A 20,489-nucleotide genomic window follows, 5' to 3' on the forward strand; every position below is an offset into this window, starting at 1 on the left:
TCTTTAATATTAGAAAATTATTAATTTCTGTGGATATTTGTCAAATAATATTACTAACAGTGGACTACTTTGCGCATCAAACTGGTTTCCGCTTCAGTTGTGAGGCACTTCCGTTATACTTTTTGACAACAATAACAAAACACAAAATGAATCAATAAAGTCACTTATAAACCGACTGCTACTTAAATCAGTGTAAGTAAAGTTGTTGTTACAACATTACACATGTTCGTTACGTTATGAGATAAAGTTTATCTTGAACTGCATAATCCATTAATTACGTTTAGATGATATTGCATTTACAACTTATTTGATCCCGTTTTTTTACGTGAATTCTCGTGCAACTCGTGCAAACAGAGTTATGAAAGTATGGTGGAGAATTCAAGGACAAATTATAAATGACATTAAAGTGAGGATAACTGTATATTCGTCCAGTTTTGATCATTGACATTCCTGCTGTGTATTAGTAACTTTTGTGAACAAGATTAGAATGTTGCTTTTGCACATATACACATTGATTTGACCTCTCAACCAAATATCATACCTTATTTTAGGAATTTTTAAGACAATACATTTTCAAAAGTTTGTTGAATGTGTTTTGATATTTAAGTGCATTGTAGTTCATGAATACCAAGTTAAAAATTAATAATGGCAACATTTCTAGGCCTTTATTGTAAGTCACTAGACTTCTGTAACGATAATTGTTTAATGTATTAAGGGGAATGTACTCTTTTAGTTTTGGAATGTGGCATTCCTTGACCACCGTATCTTTTCTTATGCACTACTTTGTAAACAAACTAAAGAATGTGTTTTAGCTCACATATGCGAAATGAAAAGCAAGACAGTGAACTTATTTCACATTCTTTCTTTAAATTAGAATCTGTAGGACATTGATAAATGTTTGGACAAAGTGAAGCACTATTATTTTCGCACCAAAAAGTCTTAATTGTTGACTTTGAATGTACACAAGAAGTCTTATGTAATTCAACAATAACTTTCTTGTTTCAGTTTTTCTCATTTTTATTTTAGTGAGCAATCCTTTGTGTACTTATAACAGTTGAAACAGTATTCATTTCATTTACCAAAACCTTGTACTTTTTTGCAGGTAAATTTTATAATACCCCACCCACTTTTTTCTAATTTCAAAGTATGCGTCCCCTTAAATTTCCTTTTTCTCGTGCAGCTAGTGTATTACGTACACTCCTTTTCAATAATAGGTTGTGCCTCATTGTGTATTATAATGCAAAGATCAACCATCGGGCCAAGTTGCGTCCAATATATTCATGTCAGATGTTTATGATGATGTCACTTTTTTTCACTAACAGTGGCAGTTTCATAGAGACAGTGCAATATTTCTGAGGCCTTGTGGAAAAGCAAAACGCCAGCACCGGTATATAGTTAATGATTACAAGTAGAATGTCATCAAACAGTATTCTGATAAATATATCAATTAGTATACCAGATATTCTTTACACCGTTTGATTCAAATTGTATGGAATCATTTTTTAACAAATCCTGCTAGAAGTTTCTATGATGGAAAATTACATCCAGAACGTCAGTATATTTAGCACACGTCTATCCTGACGCCCGCTGGACAAAACCCCACAGGAAGAATAACCTCGTGTAAATGGTTAGGCAGAATTTTTTCATTTATTTCTTTTGATACGAAATCAACCCTTGCAATTCAACTTGGCAGGTATGATAAGGAATGGAAATTACAACTTATGGCCTGAAAACGATCGTTATTTTTTTAGAAATTCCCTTACAATTTCTTCATACTGAAAAATCTAACAAATTCCAAAGTTTTATGCAAATGTCTTTGTTTATGAAAAATCTGTGAAAACTTTAATCATTTGGTATGACAGATATATCTTTTCGAAGCATCTATGTGACATTTCCTGGTTCTACGTTCTTTCTGAAAAACAAAACTAGCCGTTAAACATATTTGGCTGAAAAAAAAATGCGCCCGGTGGCAGTTGCAACAGGCAATCGTTGAACTCTGATGTTGGCCATCATATCAATACAGAGGTATGCAAGTGTCTTCTGGTATTTTATGCCCAAATGTATATCCTCTTATATATATTTCTGTTTAATCTACTAGTATCCGTGTTTTTGCAATCCATTTCGTTTTTTATTTGTGTATAGCTATGTTATACATGCGTTCAATAAGCACAATTTGGGTGGACGGATAGCTCAGTGGTTTGCACACTGGCCTTCCAATCCTGAGGTCGGGGTTCGATCCCCGGCAGCTACTCGGGAATTTTCAGAAACGCTTTTCAGTGTTTCCCACCCAACTAGAGGTTTACTGGTCAGGAACCCAGGCAATCCTTGCGTGTATCAGTGCTATACACTGGGCACGTTAAAGAACCAGTCTGTCTATTCGAAACGAGCTAGGCTAAGTTAGCCGGATAAGCCTGTATCTGATTTCTGATCTCTCTGTCGTGGGGGCTTTGTCTCACTCTGTCCCTCTGGTCAGATCGCTCTGTGTCTGTACTAGTAGAGGATGAATTATGCGCCCTGTGTGGCTGCATTTGAACTATGTAAAGCGCCTTTGGCGCTATATAAATCTGGTATAATTTAATGTACAACGCCAGTGAATATACTATGTGTAAAATTAGGCGTTTAATCAAATAAAGCAGTTTCAGTTCAATATGCACGTTTACAGATACTTATATTATTTATAAGACTCGGTTTGATTGAGTCTGTTCATGAGAGGTAATGAAATGTGCAACACCTCTCACGCCCCCTAGCACCGGCTTAAGCGGAACTCTATTACACATATGTTGAACGGACTCCATGATCCCAAAGGACCAGAAAATATAACAACACTGAATCCAAGTACCGCGCCATGAGAAAACCAATATAGTGCGTTTGCGACCAGCATGGATCCAGACCAGACTGCGCATCTCAAATTGCAATAGGCTCTGAAAGCGAACAGCACGGATCCTGATCAGACTGCGCGGGTGCGCAGGCTGGTCTGGATCCATGCTGGTCTCAAAGCCACTATGTTGTGTTTCTCATGGCTCGACTCAATTATATGATTCATTAATGTAATGTCGAGTAATTCTGATTGGCTCCATTATCAGTCCTCTTCTGTGTTTCTGTTAAAGGTTTGTTTGGTTACGTACAATGTTGCATTTTGAAAGAACTAAAATTTTCGGGTTATTTTATTCCAGAAGAGTACAACCTACAGGGGTGAATGAGGATCGGTCTGCAGTAGTAAAAGAACCATAAATTAGTACTAACTTAAGGAAAAGATCGGGCATTGTATAAAAAAAACAAATCTGAAAAGCCTCGGAAGCACTGAGAACAAGGCACAGCGAAAATTGCAGACTCATTTGATTGAGTCTGTTTATGAGCAGTAATGGAAAATGCAACACTGCCCACGCTCCCTAAAGCAATTATTATTTTTACTGCATATGTTGGTTTAAAACGATGAGATTACACATCATTTCTAATGAAGTCAAAGTACAGAAAACTTGAACTGGTACAACAGGTTCTCTCTCAGAATACGTCAGGGGAAATACCAACATTTAAGGTAGAAATGCGTTAAAGATATATCCTCTTATCTCTGCAATTTATTAAATGAATTGTAATACATGTATTCAATGTTTGACATTATAAATTACATACTCAATTTATCAAAACACGACTACCAGAAGCAATCATTCATACTTGAAAAAAGCGCGGTAAAAAAAACTTCCAAGAGTAGCACAGAGGGGCACCTGGGGTCCTCCTCCACTGTCAGAAGCTGAAAATGTCGCCGTAAGATCTGTATTACGTACTTGTGACTGTTAACCCGACAAACTACAAACCTTTCTATATTATCTTCGCATGGGGACGAAATGGCAATTACGCCTGTCCTTGATAAAAATTCAGTCCGGGTGAAAGGAATATAGTCATATTTGATCATATTTGACAAAGCGGCTTGAAAAAAAATAGAGTTATTTCTATTTATAGGTTTAGGTCAAATCACTACCAAGAATATGTTTTACAAACAAAGGTATGTATATAGTCATCGGAGTTAAACATTAACAGTCGGGTTCAGCGACAGTATCGACAGTCATGTTTTTTCATTCATACAAGCCATGTTTGATGGCTGAAATTGTTTTTCAGAAAGAACGTCGTACCAGGAAATCTCACACAGTTGCTCCGAAAATATACATCTGTCAGACTAAATGATTAAAGTTTCCATAGATTTTTCATAAGATATTTGCATAATATTTTGGGATTTTGTAAAATTTTTCAGACTGGAGAAATTGCTAGGGAAAAAATATCGTATGTTACATTTACATCTATATTCCATTGGGCGATTCATGCCATTCACTTATGAGCCGCGCCATGAGAAATCCAACATAGTACGTTTGCGACCAGCATGGATCCAGACCAGACTGCGAGGATCCATGCTTTTCGCTAATGGTTTTTCGCTCATTGCAGTAGGCTTTGAAAGCGAACAGCATGAATCCTGACCAGACTGCGCGGATGCACAGGCTGGTCTGGATCCATGCTGGTCGCAAATGCACTATGTTGGTCTTCTCATGGTACGGCTCATTTTGTTATTACAAGTTTTATGTAAATTAAATAAAGATCAATAAGTTTCCTTTAATATGAAAATCGAAATCGAAAGTCATTTAAATATATTGCAAAATAGACTGATTTAAAAGTTATCTCAGTCTGAATAACAAATGTGACTGTTTCGAAGTCTTATTTTATCCTAATAGTTTACAGGTCTTACAGAATTTGTTGTTCTCCACTTACTAATTATCGTGATTCCATCACAACACACCATTAATCCTGCTAAAACACACAGAATTATCAAACTGCAAGTACCGATCAGAGATGAAGACGGTCTAGGGTCGTTTTTACAACTTAGCTTAGATTGTGCAAGTGCGGTATTTTTTGTATCAATTTGTGTGTCTTTAACTAGGTACGCAATTACTTCTTCCTGTGTCATATTAGCAAACGTTTTGTTTGTGTAGCAGATACAGGGTGCTATGTAAAGTTTCTCGATTTTGATATACAATGGTGTAGTTTGTGATATTGTGGTTGGCGATGTTGTAGTTTGTGACGTTGTGGTTGGCAATGTTTGAGACGTTGTGGTTGGCGTTGTTGTAGTTAGTGACGTCGTACTTTGCGATGTTGTAGTTTGTGACGTTGTGGTTGGCGTTGTTGTAGTTTGTGACGTCGTACTTGGCGATGTTGTAGTTTGTGACGTTGTGGTTTGCGATGTTGTAGTTTTTGACGTCCCACTTGGCGATGTTGTAGTTTGTGACGTTGTGGTTGGCGATGTTGACGTTTGTGACGTCGTACTTAACGATGTTGTAGTTTGTGACGTTGTGGTTGGCGTTGTTGTAGTTTGTGACGTCGTACTTGGCGACGTTGTAGTTTGTGACGTTGTGGTTGGCGATGTTGTAGTTTGTGACGTCGTACTTGAAGATGTTGTACTTTGTGACGTTGTTGTTGGCAATGTTGTAGTTTGTGACGTCGTAGTTTCCGATGTTGTAGTTTGTGACGGTGTGGTCGATGGATGTACTGTTGTTGTGGGTTCAGGTGTGTTTGGATGAGTTGTTCCTGAAAAAAATATTGACCGTTAACTAACATAAAATACTTGACAGGTAAAGGAAAACGGAAGCAAAACCCAACTGAAAGAACGTAATATGCATTATAGCCAAAGACGGGTTTCATATATACGTCGAAACCGAAGTGGAAACGAAACCGAAATGAAAACTTACATAAATTTAATTTACCAAGTGGGTAATAACAAACAAATAGAGAGACAAATACAAAGTTAAACAAAGACATAAAACTTGGCATGCAAATAAACATTAAAAAGTTATACAAAGGACGTATTAATTACTTAATGAAGATTTTGCAACTGAAGATTTTATGTAGAGATAGTATCTAATTTTTCAAGACATAGGTATGAATTAAACAAATCTTTAAAATGCACGCAAATGTCCATATATCTCCCAAAAATAGATATATTTATAATATTTTATCAAAAAACATTTACATTCGCCCTATTCTTTTCCACTGGAAATTATGACGTTCATTTCGCATGAACAGCGAAAGGAAAGGTGCGAAAGTTACGTCATCGCTGCTTAGTGATTACCGGCCGCTGTTTTGCTGACGTCCGCGTATAGTCAGGGAGAACGTTCCTTACATGACGTCGCAGTTGTTCCCTCTGGTGAACAGAATGGCCGGGAAGCTGATTTTAAATGTTAAATGCAACAAAATGTGTACAATTTACAATATTATCTTGTTTAAAACAGGAAAAGAAATTTAATGTAGATAAAAGAAAGGAAACTATTTTTTCGGTGTTCATGCGAAATGAACGACAGAATAGGATCGGCAAATTCATGAATCGCGCTATAGGATCGGCAAATTTAACATGAATTGCTAGTGCGATTCATGAATTTGCCGATCCTATTTCATTTCATTTCTAAAGTGCATAGTCATAAGCAGTTTATCTTTTCACATAAAAGTGAATTATATGATGAGGCAAATGTAACATCCTAGGAACGTAATGTAATGTATGTTTTCTAATTGGGTGTATCTCATTTTGCATTCAACAGTGATCTAGAAAGCTAAAAAATGAACCATTATACTGTTTGCTAAAATATAGAACATCTGGAGCCGTCCGATAACCTTCTAATATGCAATGTATATTCTGTAACAGAATGCAAATATTTAGGTGCTGACTGGGACTCGAACCAAGGACCCCTCGCTCTTAAGGCAGACACTCTACCGCTTTGCTATAAAACAGAGCGTACAGCTAGTCAGTGTAAGTGTACTTTATTATCTATCCGACTTCATTATGTAAACTGGAACAATTTTGTGACAATGGCATGTTTGTAAATCTCCCGTAGAAAATGAAAATGTACTGTTTCAATGTCGTTTATATGATTAAGGGTACTCTAAGGGGTCAACTGACATGTTTTGGACATTTTTTTATTTTAATTTCATATAAATTCATCATACCTTCCCCTATTAGTTGCAACACAAAATGAATTTAAAAGTTCAAATATAATACCGCTATTTGGTTATTTTGGTAATTTCAAGGATTAACAGTAAACATTTGAAATGTGTTTACAATAACTCACTTCCAAAAAGAACAGCCAGGCTAGAAATTTAGTCATTGTATCTTAGTAGTTGATTTCCTGAATCTCAGTAATTATAATGTGTTCTTTTAAGACTCAAGAGGGAGCGTTAATGAGCGTTTTATTAACATTTGGTTGTACGAAAATGTTATCATCTAGATCAAATCGTTGATGATCTAATTAGCATCTACTTCTTAGGGAAGAAATAAATAAAAAGAAATAAAACAAATGTTGAAATGAAAGAACCTTGAAACTACTGACAAAGGTAAACGATCATGAATAAGTGAAGCTTATTATTATTTATAGTGGACGCAACTTGACCCTGATGGTTGACCTTTGTGTAATAATACATAATGAGACACAGTCTATTTTGAAAAGGAGTGCACGTAAAACGCTTTATCTCTTTGCATTCATAAATTTAAAATTGACACAGATTGATCGGGATATAGATTTACTGCAGTGGTGTAAGCGCCCCTTATTTCTTCAATGAAATAATCGATATGAATAATCAGCCCAAGGTCGACCATCGCGGTCAAGTTGCGACTACTATACAAAGGTATACAATCATGAATAAGTGAACCTTAGCACTATTGACAAAGGTAAAATGGTCTTCCACTTAAAAATCACCACAGGTTCCGGCACATCTTCTGACTAATATCAAATATGGGAACAACACATTAAACTGTCCAGTTTCTGATAGCAAGGAAATTTGGTTCGGCATTCAATGCACGGGGGCATAAAGTCTCCCTCAAACAGTCATACAAGCTACAATTAAGAATTCCATGTTCACCTGTTTCTATAACAGTACAAAAGGGGCATTTCTATCTTCTAAACTTAAACTTTAGTACCTGTTTTCAACCCTATGTAACACCACAGCGATATTTACAAAATGCTGACCTATGTTGCAACGGCATTATCATTTTACAATAACTTTCTACAAACAAAATTAAGAATACAGTAATAAATAAATAAGTTTGTTCCGCCATCTACAAGATGTGCTATCGAGAATGACCAATCGTGTATAAATTAGTATGAGCTGAAAACTGATCATTTGTACTACGTTTCTCTTTCTAAAACTATTCTGCTCATCCACAAGCTTGTAATTACCTTCCACCGAAACATTCAACCAACCAATAAGAAAAGTACAGTGGAAGATACGAGTGCTATTCCTCCATATGACAATGGATCTCTGGGGTCTGTCTAGCCATCAATTCGTCACCTTCGCGCAAAAAGTGAATAAGTCCTTCTTTAAGTCAATGCAGTTATCCACTTTTTGCATTGTGGTGACGAATTACTGAATCATTTTTAGCCCGACTAATCAAAGAATAGGTAAAGCAATTGGACTCACCCGTGCGCCGGCGTCGGGGTCTGCGTCCGCGTCCCGATTTGGTTAAGTTTTTGTATGTCAGCTGGTATCTCATTAACAACTTTTGGGGATGGATTGAAACCTCACCCATCTTTTTACTGTGGTGAACTGACTCACACTGCACAGGTTCTATAACTCTATTTTGCTTTCTTACAAAATTATGCTCCTTTTTCGACTTAGAAATTTTTGGTTAAGGTTTTGTATGTATGCAACTGTCATGTTTATTTAATGCCATGTCTTTGTCCGTTAGTATTGACCTGAAACTCAAGACTATCCCGTATATTTTCCATGAAGTTAGCTAAATAGCGATATAGATACTGCGTATATATTTCTTTATAATTTTCACAATGTCATATGTGCAAATAGCTGTGCGGACAAAATATTTAGCTGCTTCACTATATTTTTGGTTCAACTCCTCCGTACGGACCATTTTTCCCCAAATTATACCGGTAGAAATGTTGCCATGCTTATCTTATTAAACCTTATGGTCGATAAACGTTATGGAAAATGTTGAATAAAACATATTTAAAAGTACCTTAGATAGAAACACAAAGTATTTCTCACTAGAGTTTCCTGAAAATGAATACTATAACTTCAAGAGAAAACAATCAGATTTCGTGAAATGTTACGCAGATATTCTAAGAGTAAATGTAACATCGATTTGAATTTTAAAAAATTGGTCTGTGGTGATTTTGAACTCGTGGTGTCGTGCGTGGTAGTCAGACAGCTACCACTATGCCACCGTGTCATTGGTTATTTATATTGGTTATTTTAGGATACAAATACTTCGTAAAATAATGGAAAGTCCGAAACCCCTGAAAATACTGGCGAAGATTAATGAGTGCCGGGTCAATACTTACGGACAATAGACAATACCTGCGTCAAGTAGCATTTACAAATGTATTCTTTTTTTTAAACATTGTATATTTTGTCCATTGAATTACGATCGTCATGTTTTCATCTACAAGATACATTTACGGCTCAGTACTTAACAGGGAGATGTAGAAGAAGATAATCATTTTAATTATTATTGGTAGATGATGATGATTATGATGATGATGACGACCACGACCACGACGAACCCGTAAATGTAGAGCCCGAAACCAAGTTTATCACGAAAAAAAGTTTTATAAACATGCAACCGAAGTCTGAATTTGTGCATAAAAAGACAAAAAACAAAATAAAAAACAACAACAAAACAATGAAACAAATTGCGGACTTTTCATTCAGTTAAACAGATAAACAGACGATACCATTTTCGGAAACATTATTGTTAAATATCACTTCATGAGAATGTGAATTTCAAAAAGTAAAATATTAATGTTACAGAGGCCATACTGATGCGTTGTTTTGTTGTTGTTGTTTTTTTTTTTTTGTTTTTTTTTTTTTTGTTTGTTGATTTTTTTTGTCTGTAAAATGAAACAAACAAAAACTACCAACAAATAGTCGGCTAAAAAATGAATTTACATTGGGTAATTAGCAGAACTTTCATCAACTTTTTTAATACCATTTTATGTATTTGAATTTATCTGCTTAAGATAAAGTAGTTCCCACACTCATTTTCATCTGATTGGGAAAAAGAAAGACTTATAGATAAATAAATTAATATAAACTAACATATTAAAATGACGTTGTGTAAGTCAGTTACTTACCTCTTGGATCGGTGTTCTTGAATTGAAAATACCCCGGTAACACCTCGAGCACTAAGGCTCGAACACATTCTCGGTGTCACGATTCGCACGAGCGCGGGTATTTTCAATTTATGAACACCTCCTACTCGGTTAGTAACCTACACATACTACCGTTATTCAAAACAACTTCATAAGGTTTACTCTTTTTTACAATGTCAAACACCAATTTTCAAAATATTGTCCCAAAATAAAGTACTTACATTGCACTCAGTAAGTAGTTTTTTCTGCCTGTTATACCATTAGAAACGTTTAGCTCTTTGCACCTCACGATCGAACAGTTTGCAGATATTAACAAACTCAGATTTATATCTTAATTTTCTTCTCTTTGTGTATCCTTTACCAACAAGGTTTCTGCATTACAAGCATTAGACCATAATTCTATTAGGCTTTCAGACCACCAAGGTTTTCATGGTTGTCGTTTTTTATTATTTAAACCCAAACTAACGGTTTTGTATGGAAGCTGGTTATACATGCTTTGTTTTTCATTATGACTCCATTCACTGAATACAGATTTATTATCATGCTGGGTTCTCGTGCATACCTTTAACTTACCAATAACAGCATTGACTTCTGCATGAACAATAATGTCTGTAAGAAAATCATCAGGTACATAAGTCGCATCAAATTTATCATAAGGTTCAAAAAGCAAAGTTTCATTTAAAGTCTTGTTGAAAGAAATATCAGTGATTTTCCAACTTAACATAGAATGATCTGTCACACTGCTTAAGGTGAAATGTTCTTAGAGTTATTAATTAACCAGGTTGTACGTATCACAGAAATTTTTTTAAATTTTGAAAGTCATGCAATAATCAAAGACACAGCACCTTTTTATAGATATAGAACTATAAGAATGTCTTTGACTTGCAATTCCAAATCCTTACTGGTGAGAAAATAATTATCTCAATGAACTAAAAATATTTTGCAAGATCTGTTATCTGTCACGCTGTCAAATGATATATACAAATGATCTCTTTGAGCTATGGGTCTAGGTTTCAAAGAGGCACACGTCGTTGCGATGAATATGGGTGCGTCATGTTCATTGGCTATCTAATTCATACGATCAGACAAGAACATTTTACTTCTTGTATGTATATTACATGTTTTAAAAATAACCTTAATTTAATCGGCCGAAACCGTTCATTTAAACTTTATTTAGTTTTGACAGTTATTGTTACTTTCAAACATTAGATATGTGGCAACAAGTATTTCGAGGACTGACCGGGAACCTATTGTTTTACAGGAGAAAAAAACGTATTTTCTTAAAAACACAGCTTAGTATTATAATTCTTAGTAAATCATTATAAATTTAAAAAGAAATAATATAGCTCTATTGGCTTTTAAAATGCACTCAAATGATTTGATTTCAAAATCTAGCAAAAACGTCAAGTACAATAGTTTTACGCTCAAAATGACGTTATTGAATTTCAAACGTTAACGCGAAACTATTGTTTCTGCGTTTTGGCTGTGACTAAATACAGAGTTGGTGCGCCCGTGATATATTACAGACTCCGGTATATACCGGATTAACTAAATTTGAACAAAAATACCTTAAATGTATATATTTTGTAACCATGGTGATTCTAACCCTAACCTTTAGTCAGTATATTATGCACATTATACACTAAATGCGTGCGGACATGCAAGAAAATGAGTATTTTTGCCGTGCGGTCCATCTGATAATAATTTCGCGCATGCGCTGAACGGCTGCACCAACTCTGCAATGAGAAACATTCCTGCGTTTTTCACTAAGAATTACTTTTCTTGCACACCGGATTGGCGTTTCCGGTGATTTTACCCATGCCGACAACACGCATCTGGCACCCCAATGCCAGATGACTCTCGTGCTGTTATGACAACTAGCGATTCATGCATTGAATATGTAAGATACGAAAAAATCAGATACCTTGATAGTTTCTCTCCGTTCCTTATAGTATATTTCTCGATTCAAAATTATTATTTTACGGTAAGAACATACCGTTACGCTACAAACGATAAAACTAAGTTGGAACTTTGTTATTATGCGTCACTGAAACGTCATGACATCACTTCTGCTTACGGACGTTAGTTTCCCGCGCTTTGTGTAAATACTCTACTACCAGAAAGAGTGCATTTCTATTTGCTTTATTTATTTTATCTTTTGTAAAATACGGTATACAAAAGAATCACGTGTTTACAAATCGGATAGAAATACCCGTCCCTCGGCCACCTGCGCATGGGTGGTAACTCCGCTAGCCTCGTTACCGCCAAATGCACAGGTGCATTCGGTACGGATTTGTAAGCACATGACAGATACTATTAATAAAATTTATGTCGCTTAAAGCAAAGAATTATTGTTTAACATATAAATTTTGTTATAACATAAATTACAGATGGAAATAGTTTTAGATACAGTATTTCCTTTCTGATGACTGTGAAACTATTGTATCTGCACCTGAATTGTTTTTTCGTTTTTTGTTTTAATTATTTTATTGAATGCGAGACATAGTTCAGTTATCTCCCTTTCATACTCTCTAAAGTAAGATGGTCCTTTTATTTTGATTACTCTGTTGTTATCGCTATATTATTTGTAACAATATGATGTAAATGAAGCTAAGATATTGATAATAATGACTACTGATTTAATAATGCTTTCAGCTACATATTCTATAAACAGTAAAATTGTTGAAATAAGACGTTAAATAATATAACCCGAACACAAACAAACATACAAATGAAACTGCTATGGTAATGAATCACTGGCCTAGTTTTGTCAATTAAAGGGCAGGAAAAAGCATCAAGATAAGTCATTTGTCGCATTACAGAATGACACGTGGCTGCATCCATCTTCCATATTTTCATTAAAATATGTAAACAAAAATAAGTTTATATCCATTAAAGTGAATTAACCTGGATATAATAGAGCAGTGTCATGCTAACCAGTGCCTTTGGTAATTGTTCGGGATTTTGCGTCCAGGGTGAGGCTAGATCAGCCTGCACATATGTGCAGTAAGATCAGGGCCCTCACTATTTGCTAATAAGTCGGAAAAGAACTAGAATGTATCAAGAATCAATTTTCTTAATATCCAGTTGCAACAACCTGGATGCACCCGAAAGATTAGATCTACACTAAGTCTTGTCAGAAATTTACAAACAGTCATGAAGACATTTTTTCGCATGACATGGCTGAATTATGTAATAGTATTCAGCAATAATTTTCTGCAAAATGAAAATTAGCTTTGAACTGTACAATATGAGTTCTTTCTGAAAAAAAGTGATTACAATTTTGCAACAATAAAAATTACATGAGGATGCATAGGATCATGAAACGCTCACCTGAGTGATACCAAATGTAGAAGCTCTCAGACTGGTTTTCAAATCTTTTCCTACATAAATGCTAAATGTATGCAAAGCAAGTGACTTGCAGAACAGCTTGAAATCTTGGCAGAAATATCTTGATAGAGGGTCACCTGGGAAACATTTCTGGACAAGATTTATTAAAACAAGTGTCACGGTACGGACTTGGTCACGTTAGGGGAGAAGATGTGTCAGGCAGCCGGTTAGCTCAGTCGATAGAGCACTTGCCCTGTAAGCGATGGGTACCGGGTTCGAGCCCCGGACTGACAGCATATTTTATCACCCTGTGACATTTTGCGCCCAACGTGGGAGCGTGGCGTGCTTGCTTGGTCAGTCTTACGGCGCTTGCAATGTTATGTACCTCCGGAATTCGAGGACGAATTTCCAATTTGTAAAGGTGTATGTCACGGTACGGTACGAACTTGGTCACGTTAGGGGAGAAGATGTGTCAGGCAGCCGGTTAGCTCAGACGGTAGAGCACTCGCCCTGTAAGTGAGGGGTCCCGGGTTCGAGCCCCGGACTGACTGCACATTTTTCTCACCCTGTGACACAAGTCATGCCTAGCATCTGCGAAAGAGGACTTTGGCAAACACCGAAGACCAAGATCAGACGCAACAGAATGATCTGGGCCTTCAATGTTTACATAAAGAATTTACTTGTTCTAAGTAGAACAAGATCTGACACCTCCATACAAGTTTGCAGATGCAACATTTCATTCAACGTATGATCTGGGCCTTCAATGCTTACATAAAGAATTCACTTGTTCTAAGTAGAACAAGACCTGACACCTCCATACAAGTTTGCAGATGCAACATTTCATTTTATAACCAATGTATTTGCAGATACCGTGAAACTATTGTATCTGCATCACATTATGTGAAAATGTTAGTATTCACTATTATTTTTATTTCTTTAATTCTCACATAAAACCTAAACAACAATAACACGTTTTCTCATGGTTTGGTGTTTAAATTACAGACCATAATGCCACAAATAATACTCTCTTTTTTATCAAATTGAGCCTGTGCAGGAAATGTTACCGGGAAACTATTGTATGTGCTATGGGGCAGATACAGTAGTTTCCCGGTCAACAAAGTCGGTGGTTGCAGATACAATATTTTCACATTCAAAAAAATATTGCATGGCGATTTGTTGAGATATGGGCCATCGTGAGAAAAATATTGAGAAATATAGAGACCTATACCACATTGTAGATTGAAGTGAGTTAACTTAATTTCCCATGTATCTCTTTCCGGGCACGTGACTGGAAAAAGTCATGACGTCATAAATATAACGGCTAAAGAGAAAATAAAATAGGCAGAAAGTGTATGACTGCTGAATAATTACAGGTGACAACGTCCTTGAAAACTAAGTTATGATTGTAAAAATGATATATTTAGTGAAAATAATGTTTATTCTAGCAGATAAAACAATTTTATGAAAACGAAGATGGAATTTTTTATGCGTAAAATGAAAAACAAATCCATAAATGTCAGAAAATTACTAAATAACGATATTAAGTGAGCAAATTTCCGTTTAATGGTGCATTATGTTCGATTGAAATAGAAATAGTCTGATTATCTATCACTTCCATAAACAAATAGCATAATTATATACATTTGTATATCTATATACCCTTGTTATGCGTATGAGTGTGTCAGATCAGGTTAATGCCTCGACACTGTGGTCAGAACGCAAAATCAATAGAAAAGGAATCTGTTATGTGGTGCAATCTTGAGACAGCTGTTTCTAATGCATAAACAGCTGAAAACGTAAGTTATTTTATAGTGTCAATTCTCCTATTAAAATTGACAAATTAATACATACTTCCCCGTAAACCTGAGTTAAAAACATCTCCGAAAGGATCATCAGAAGTTTTCTCTATGTATGTTTTAGTCCAGCATACTAGGTTGTCTATGATGTCATCATCGTTTAACGCCTACAGTATATTTACGTTTTACATAAGGAACTTTATACTACTAAAACCTACACATTGAGTCCTTCCAATAAACAGGATTTAGTCACTAATCACTTCCCTAAAGTTCGCATAGATGATGAGCAAGATTATGTTGGATTCCTTAATTGCATCTACAATCACATTCAGCTCGTTTCATAGATAATTTAACCTCTTATACATGTACCAATACTAATTTATTTATTCGTATAACTTCATATTGCGACAAAGTATATGCAAACTCTGGTAAAAGCATTCGTAGTCAGTATAAAATCTTGCAAAGTCCTAGAAAATTAAAATCGAACAATTACAAGGTTTGCTGTTCAGTCGATTTCTTTACTCTTTATACCTATTTACAAAATAATCTAATGAATGACAAAGGAACTGCTTTCATATTTTTTATAATTTCAGTTAAGCCTTTTCTGCTTTTAACATTGCTAAATATTTTTTTCCATGTGAACCTGTGAGGCAGTTTGTAAAACACTCTTTTTCTTATTGAACAACACTGATGTCCGGTTAGGGAATGCAGTTTTTCGAGAGGTAATTAGTATTCCGTGAGAACTACTTATGCCTAGCTTGTCGCCGAAATTTTGTATGATTTAAAAAACGTTATACACGGTCAGGTGTGGTTACAATATCAACAATAATTCACGCATTCTTGATGATGTTTTCAAATACGGACAATCACTTGTTGCTCGAATAGTTGATACTTTTTATGCCGAGGAGGTGCAGTTATTAAAGGAACCTAACAATTCAAAGAGTACAATACTGCATCGCCTGCGAATGACATATCTCCATATTTAAAACTCATTTAAGTGCACAGATTTACTCAAGTTTTTTTTTCTCTATTTAGATGGGGAGTGGGGATGTTCCCCGTACAATCTTTTGAAATATATCAGCTCAGGTAAGTATCTGTTACTAGATACCTGGTTTGTCGCACAATAACAAAATCTTTGTAGGTCATGTTGGATGTCGGTTATATCCGACGTTAAATATTAAGTATCCTTTCCTTTACCTTTAATCGTCAATACATCTTTGCAAGAGCGACTTTCAAGAATTCAATGAACGTTATCAATATGTTCTTTTGCAGAACTACCGCTATTATCAATACTAAATGTCACTATCGTAATTTAGACTTGTGCGTGGTGTGTGTGTGTGTGTGTGTGTGTGTGTGTGTGTGTGTGTGCGTGCGTGCGTGCGTGCGTGCGTGCGTGCGTGTGTGTGCGTGTGTGTGTGTGTTTTAAGTTTAATAGCAATTTAAAAACACTTCTGTTACAAAGTGTATCATAACATTAGTTATATATCAAATTTAATGGAATTTTTTCCATATGTATTTGGTAAAATGATAAAATGTTTTATCATATGCGGTTCTGACCCGCTTATTTGGAGATATATTGCATATTTAGTGTTCAGTCCTTTGTCAGCTGGATGCTACACTTTTATCTTTTATCGTGTCTAACGAAAGAGGTGGACGACGCTATGATAGGTAGTTCTTAAAGCCCACTGGTACTGAGCTGCTTTGATATATTTCTGATTTGTCGGATCTTTAATAATGTTCTACTGTTGTTCTGATTTCTACAACGGCATGGAGAACATAAATGGTTTGTTAAAAGCTTTAAGAAGATCCATTGAAAGTATAGAACTCAACTAATCAAAATAATAGAAGACTTGGTTTGACTGAGTTTGTTCATGAGAGGTTTAGAAAGGTGAAATACCCCTCACGCCCTCTAGCACCAGCTTAAGCGGAATCCTATAATGATAATATGAAATGAACTCTATAATACTAAAGGACCAGAGGTTTTTCGTATTATAATTATTTACCTTTTTCATATAATTATTTACCTCATCATTTTTTGTGTTTCATATAACGTGCCTTTAGTTTGCCTTGCGTGAATAAGACATTCAGCTGGCGGGGTGGGGGTGGTCTTAATTTTATGTTTACTGTTCTATCACATTGGAATATGTTGGGGATATAGACTACTGTTATAAACACACCAGCGTTGTTTTGCAACTGACCATTCTAAGGCGTTGTCGCACTACGTTCCTTTATTTTTACGTTTTGAGCTTGCTGTCTATATGCTTTACTTTGTTCATGTATGTATCATGTTCTAAACTATACATGCATTGCTGCAGTGTTACGGTTTAATGAAGCTGTTTTGTTGGAACGTTGCATTACCTTGCATCAGAGTGTATGACATATCGGATCTATTGTGAAATACTTTCAGATGCAGAGAAGAAATGAAGGAAAAAAGGAAATGAAATGATTGCTTTGTTCCAGCTATGACAACATTACCACCTGCCCCTGATTCTCTTCCTTCTGCAATTAGCTGAACGTTTTAGATGGTAATTTAGGGGTAATTAATAATACTATGTGTAGAAAGCTTTGTTATCTCGGGGCTAAAGACGTATTAAGTAAAACACTCTCAGTGTTGATGCCAAGTTTGAATGAATATAATAACCGGTAATTTTGAGTAATTCAGAGGACTATAATGAATTTAACACTTACATTAAGTTAAAAAATTCTGTTAAAGTTAAATTTCTACTGGCATAATTGTCTTGATCATGCTTAAATCTGATCAAGATAAAATTGCAAACAATGCATGTAATTTACACATAATCTTATAATTAGAGTATAGACAACTGCGTGTGACGACATTGATTTGTACTGCATTTTTGTCAAATTCCTTTCCTTCTAGGTACTTATTTCAAGCTGATGTTGATAACTTATATTCCCTTATTGTATGTTATATTTCTTGTAACTTTCGGAAATAATCATATTTCAAATTCAACACCCAGCATGAAAATAGTCGAAAATAATTAATATCAAGAGGTAGAAGCGATGTGTAAAGATTCATTGTAAATTAAGTGGGTTGGGTACACATTTAACAGTTAAAATAAAATAAGTATATTTTTTCTGAGAAAGTGTAAATATAAACATTTGAAATGTCCCATTGGCTTGTTTAATGACATGATATCTGATATTATAAGCAATTCTACTGATTTTTTTCAGACATTATTTAGCAGTATTACTTTTGTAGTTGGCCGCCATATTGATGACGTCAATTCCGGATCCAGTCGCGGTCCCCGGAAGAGATACATACATATTGTTTTTGTCTTAGATCAAGGAATAATTTGGTATATGTGGCTGTATTTCTGAACTACTTACGAGCGGGATTACAAATGGCAGTGGACTAAAAGAACATAAAATTTGTGGAAAGTTTTATAATATTTTGCAGTAGATGCATGACAATAAAAGGCGTAAGAAAATGCAATAAAACCATTTTTGATCAGAATGTCAGATACAATAGTTTCCCGGTCAGCCCACGAATTATTACATATGTTAAGCAATTTAACCTACCTGCTTTGTTTGAAAGAGGTAAATGCATAACTTACAGGTCGCTTAAAAGTTTACAAGAACAGCCCTACATTCTCTGTTCACAATACTACAGAAGTGTGTGCATATCATTAAAAGCGAGCTAGTGTACACGCGTAGTTACTAAGTATACAGTTCGATAAAGTTCATGTTTAATCTGTTTACGATATAAATTTTGAATCAGTCTTGTATAGAAAATATTTTGAAAGTGTCCTTAAATCGAACATTCGGTGATACTTCACATTTAATGTAAAATAGGTCCTTGGTTTATCTAAATATTACAACGTATCTGCTCTGTGTATAATTACCAAGAGAAACCTTTAATGTATGTTTAAGTTTTGTCTGAAGTTACTATTACTCAGATCAGGGTAACAAAAGTAAACAGAAAAGCTCAAAGTATCTCTAGAAAAGTGCTAATATTTATACTTTTACAGCTATTTATTTTATCACGGCCTGTAAACACTGGCTTCCTCTCCTTTTTGAGGCGAGTTGAAAAAAAAAGAGCCAGTGATACTTCCGAGGCTGCGTTAATGACCGGAACTTTACCAGAAATGTCAACAACGAAAGAGGGCGAGAAATTATATACAAATGTACTTTTTGTAACATATTTAAGACCCTGTTTCAAGTAACGGGCAATGTAGTGCCATTCAGAAATAATCTATCTACATACTTTACCCAAATTAAAAATTTAAAAGTCACCATACCTAACTTTTTGCAGAATGGTTTTGCAGAATAACCCGAGTATGTAACAAGTATGTAAGTTATTAGCTGGTTGTGTCAGAATTAGTTGTAACAGATACATGATAGCAGTTATGAGTATATACAAACGATAACTAAAATTTTAATATGAACTCAATATGACTTTTGTACACGTATACCTATATATATATATATATATATATATATATATATATATATATATATATATAACCTGACTATACAACGACTGACAATGGACAAAGACAAAACTATATCCTTTCGATTTAGATCGAACAAGTGACATTTTCAATGTGATTGTAATCTTTAGAACATGTACCCTAGTATAAGTAATTCCTTATTAAAAAAGCTATGCTATTTACAAGCCCATCAATAAGATTATAGCAAACTTAGTTTAAAAAGGCTAATTAAACAATCAACAAAATCAATATTGATAAGATTACTTTCAAGTTTGTTGTCATATTGATTGCCACACTAGTCGGTCAGACTACTCAAATTAGTTTCAAAATTCGTTGGCCTTGAAAGTTCTTGTCGAATGGACAATTCTCCTCACATTAACACCATAACATTAAATGTACACTGGCTCCAACTCTGGTTCTTAGTGCCGCCTCTGCGGTAGTGGCTCCTCCTCTTGGTCAAAAATGCACATAGACAGACAAAACCCGTCAAAAATCACATAGGTTTAACAGTAAGAAGACATTTTTGTTAACAAGATATAACGATGCCTTTCGAATCTCTAATATATGTTAATTGTGGCGAAGTATATAGAAAGGTGTCCACTTTCGATTTGAACCGCTCCTATTACCAAACTTTTCCTGACATCAAGAAATGTTTTCGCACTGCAAATCGATTTGCATACATAACAAGTATAATTATATCTGAGCGGAACTACATTGTCCGATGTATGAAAGAAGGTCTTAAATTTGTTACAGAAAGTAAAAAATCAATTCACCCTCTT

At 35.1% G+C, this 20,489-nt stretch overlaps 1 protein-coding gene across 1 annotated transcript in view; it reads right to left on the bottom strand.

Moving 5' to 3' along the window:
• The window catches only part of LOC128550539 (mucin-22-like), a 65,643-nt gene that overhangs the window by 40,091 nt on the left and 5,063 nt on the right, over positions 1–20,489 (bottom strand). The window contains exons 4-5 of the mRNA XM_053529772.1: positions 15,315–15,426; positions 4,756–5,568 (exon numbers count right to left, since the gene is read on the bottom strand). Of these exons, the coding sequence (XP_053385747.1) occupies positions 4,756–5,568; positions 15,315–15,426 (925 nt within the window). The remainder of the gene's footprint in view (positions 1–4,755; positions 5,569–15,314; positions 15,427–20,489) is intronic.

This window comes from Mercenaria mercenaria, chromosome 18, assembly GCF_021730395.1.
Source record: "Mercenaria mercenaria strain notata chromosome 18, MADL_Memer_1, whole genome shotgun sequence".
Taxonomy (NCBI): domain Eukaryota; kingdom Metazoa; phylum Mollusca; class Bivalvia; order Venerida; family Veneridae; genus Mercenaria; species Mercenaria mercenaria.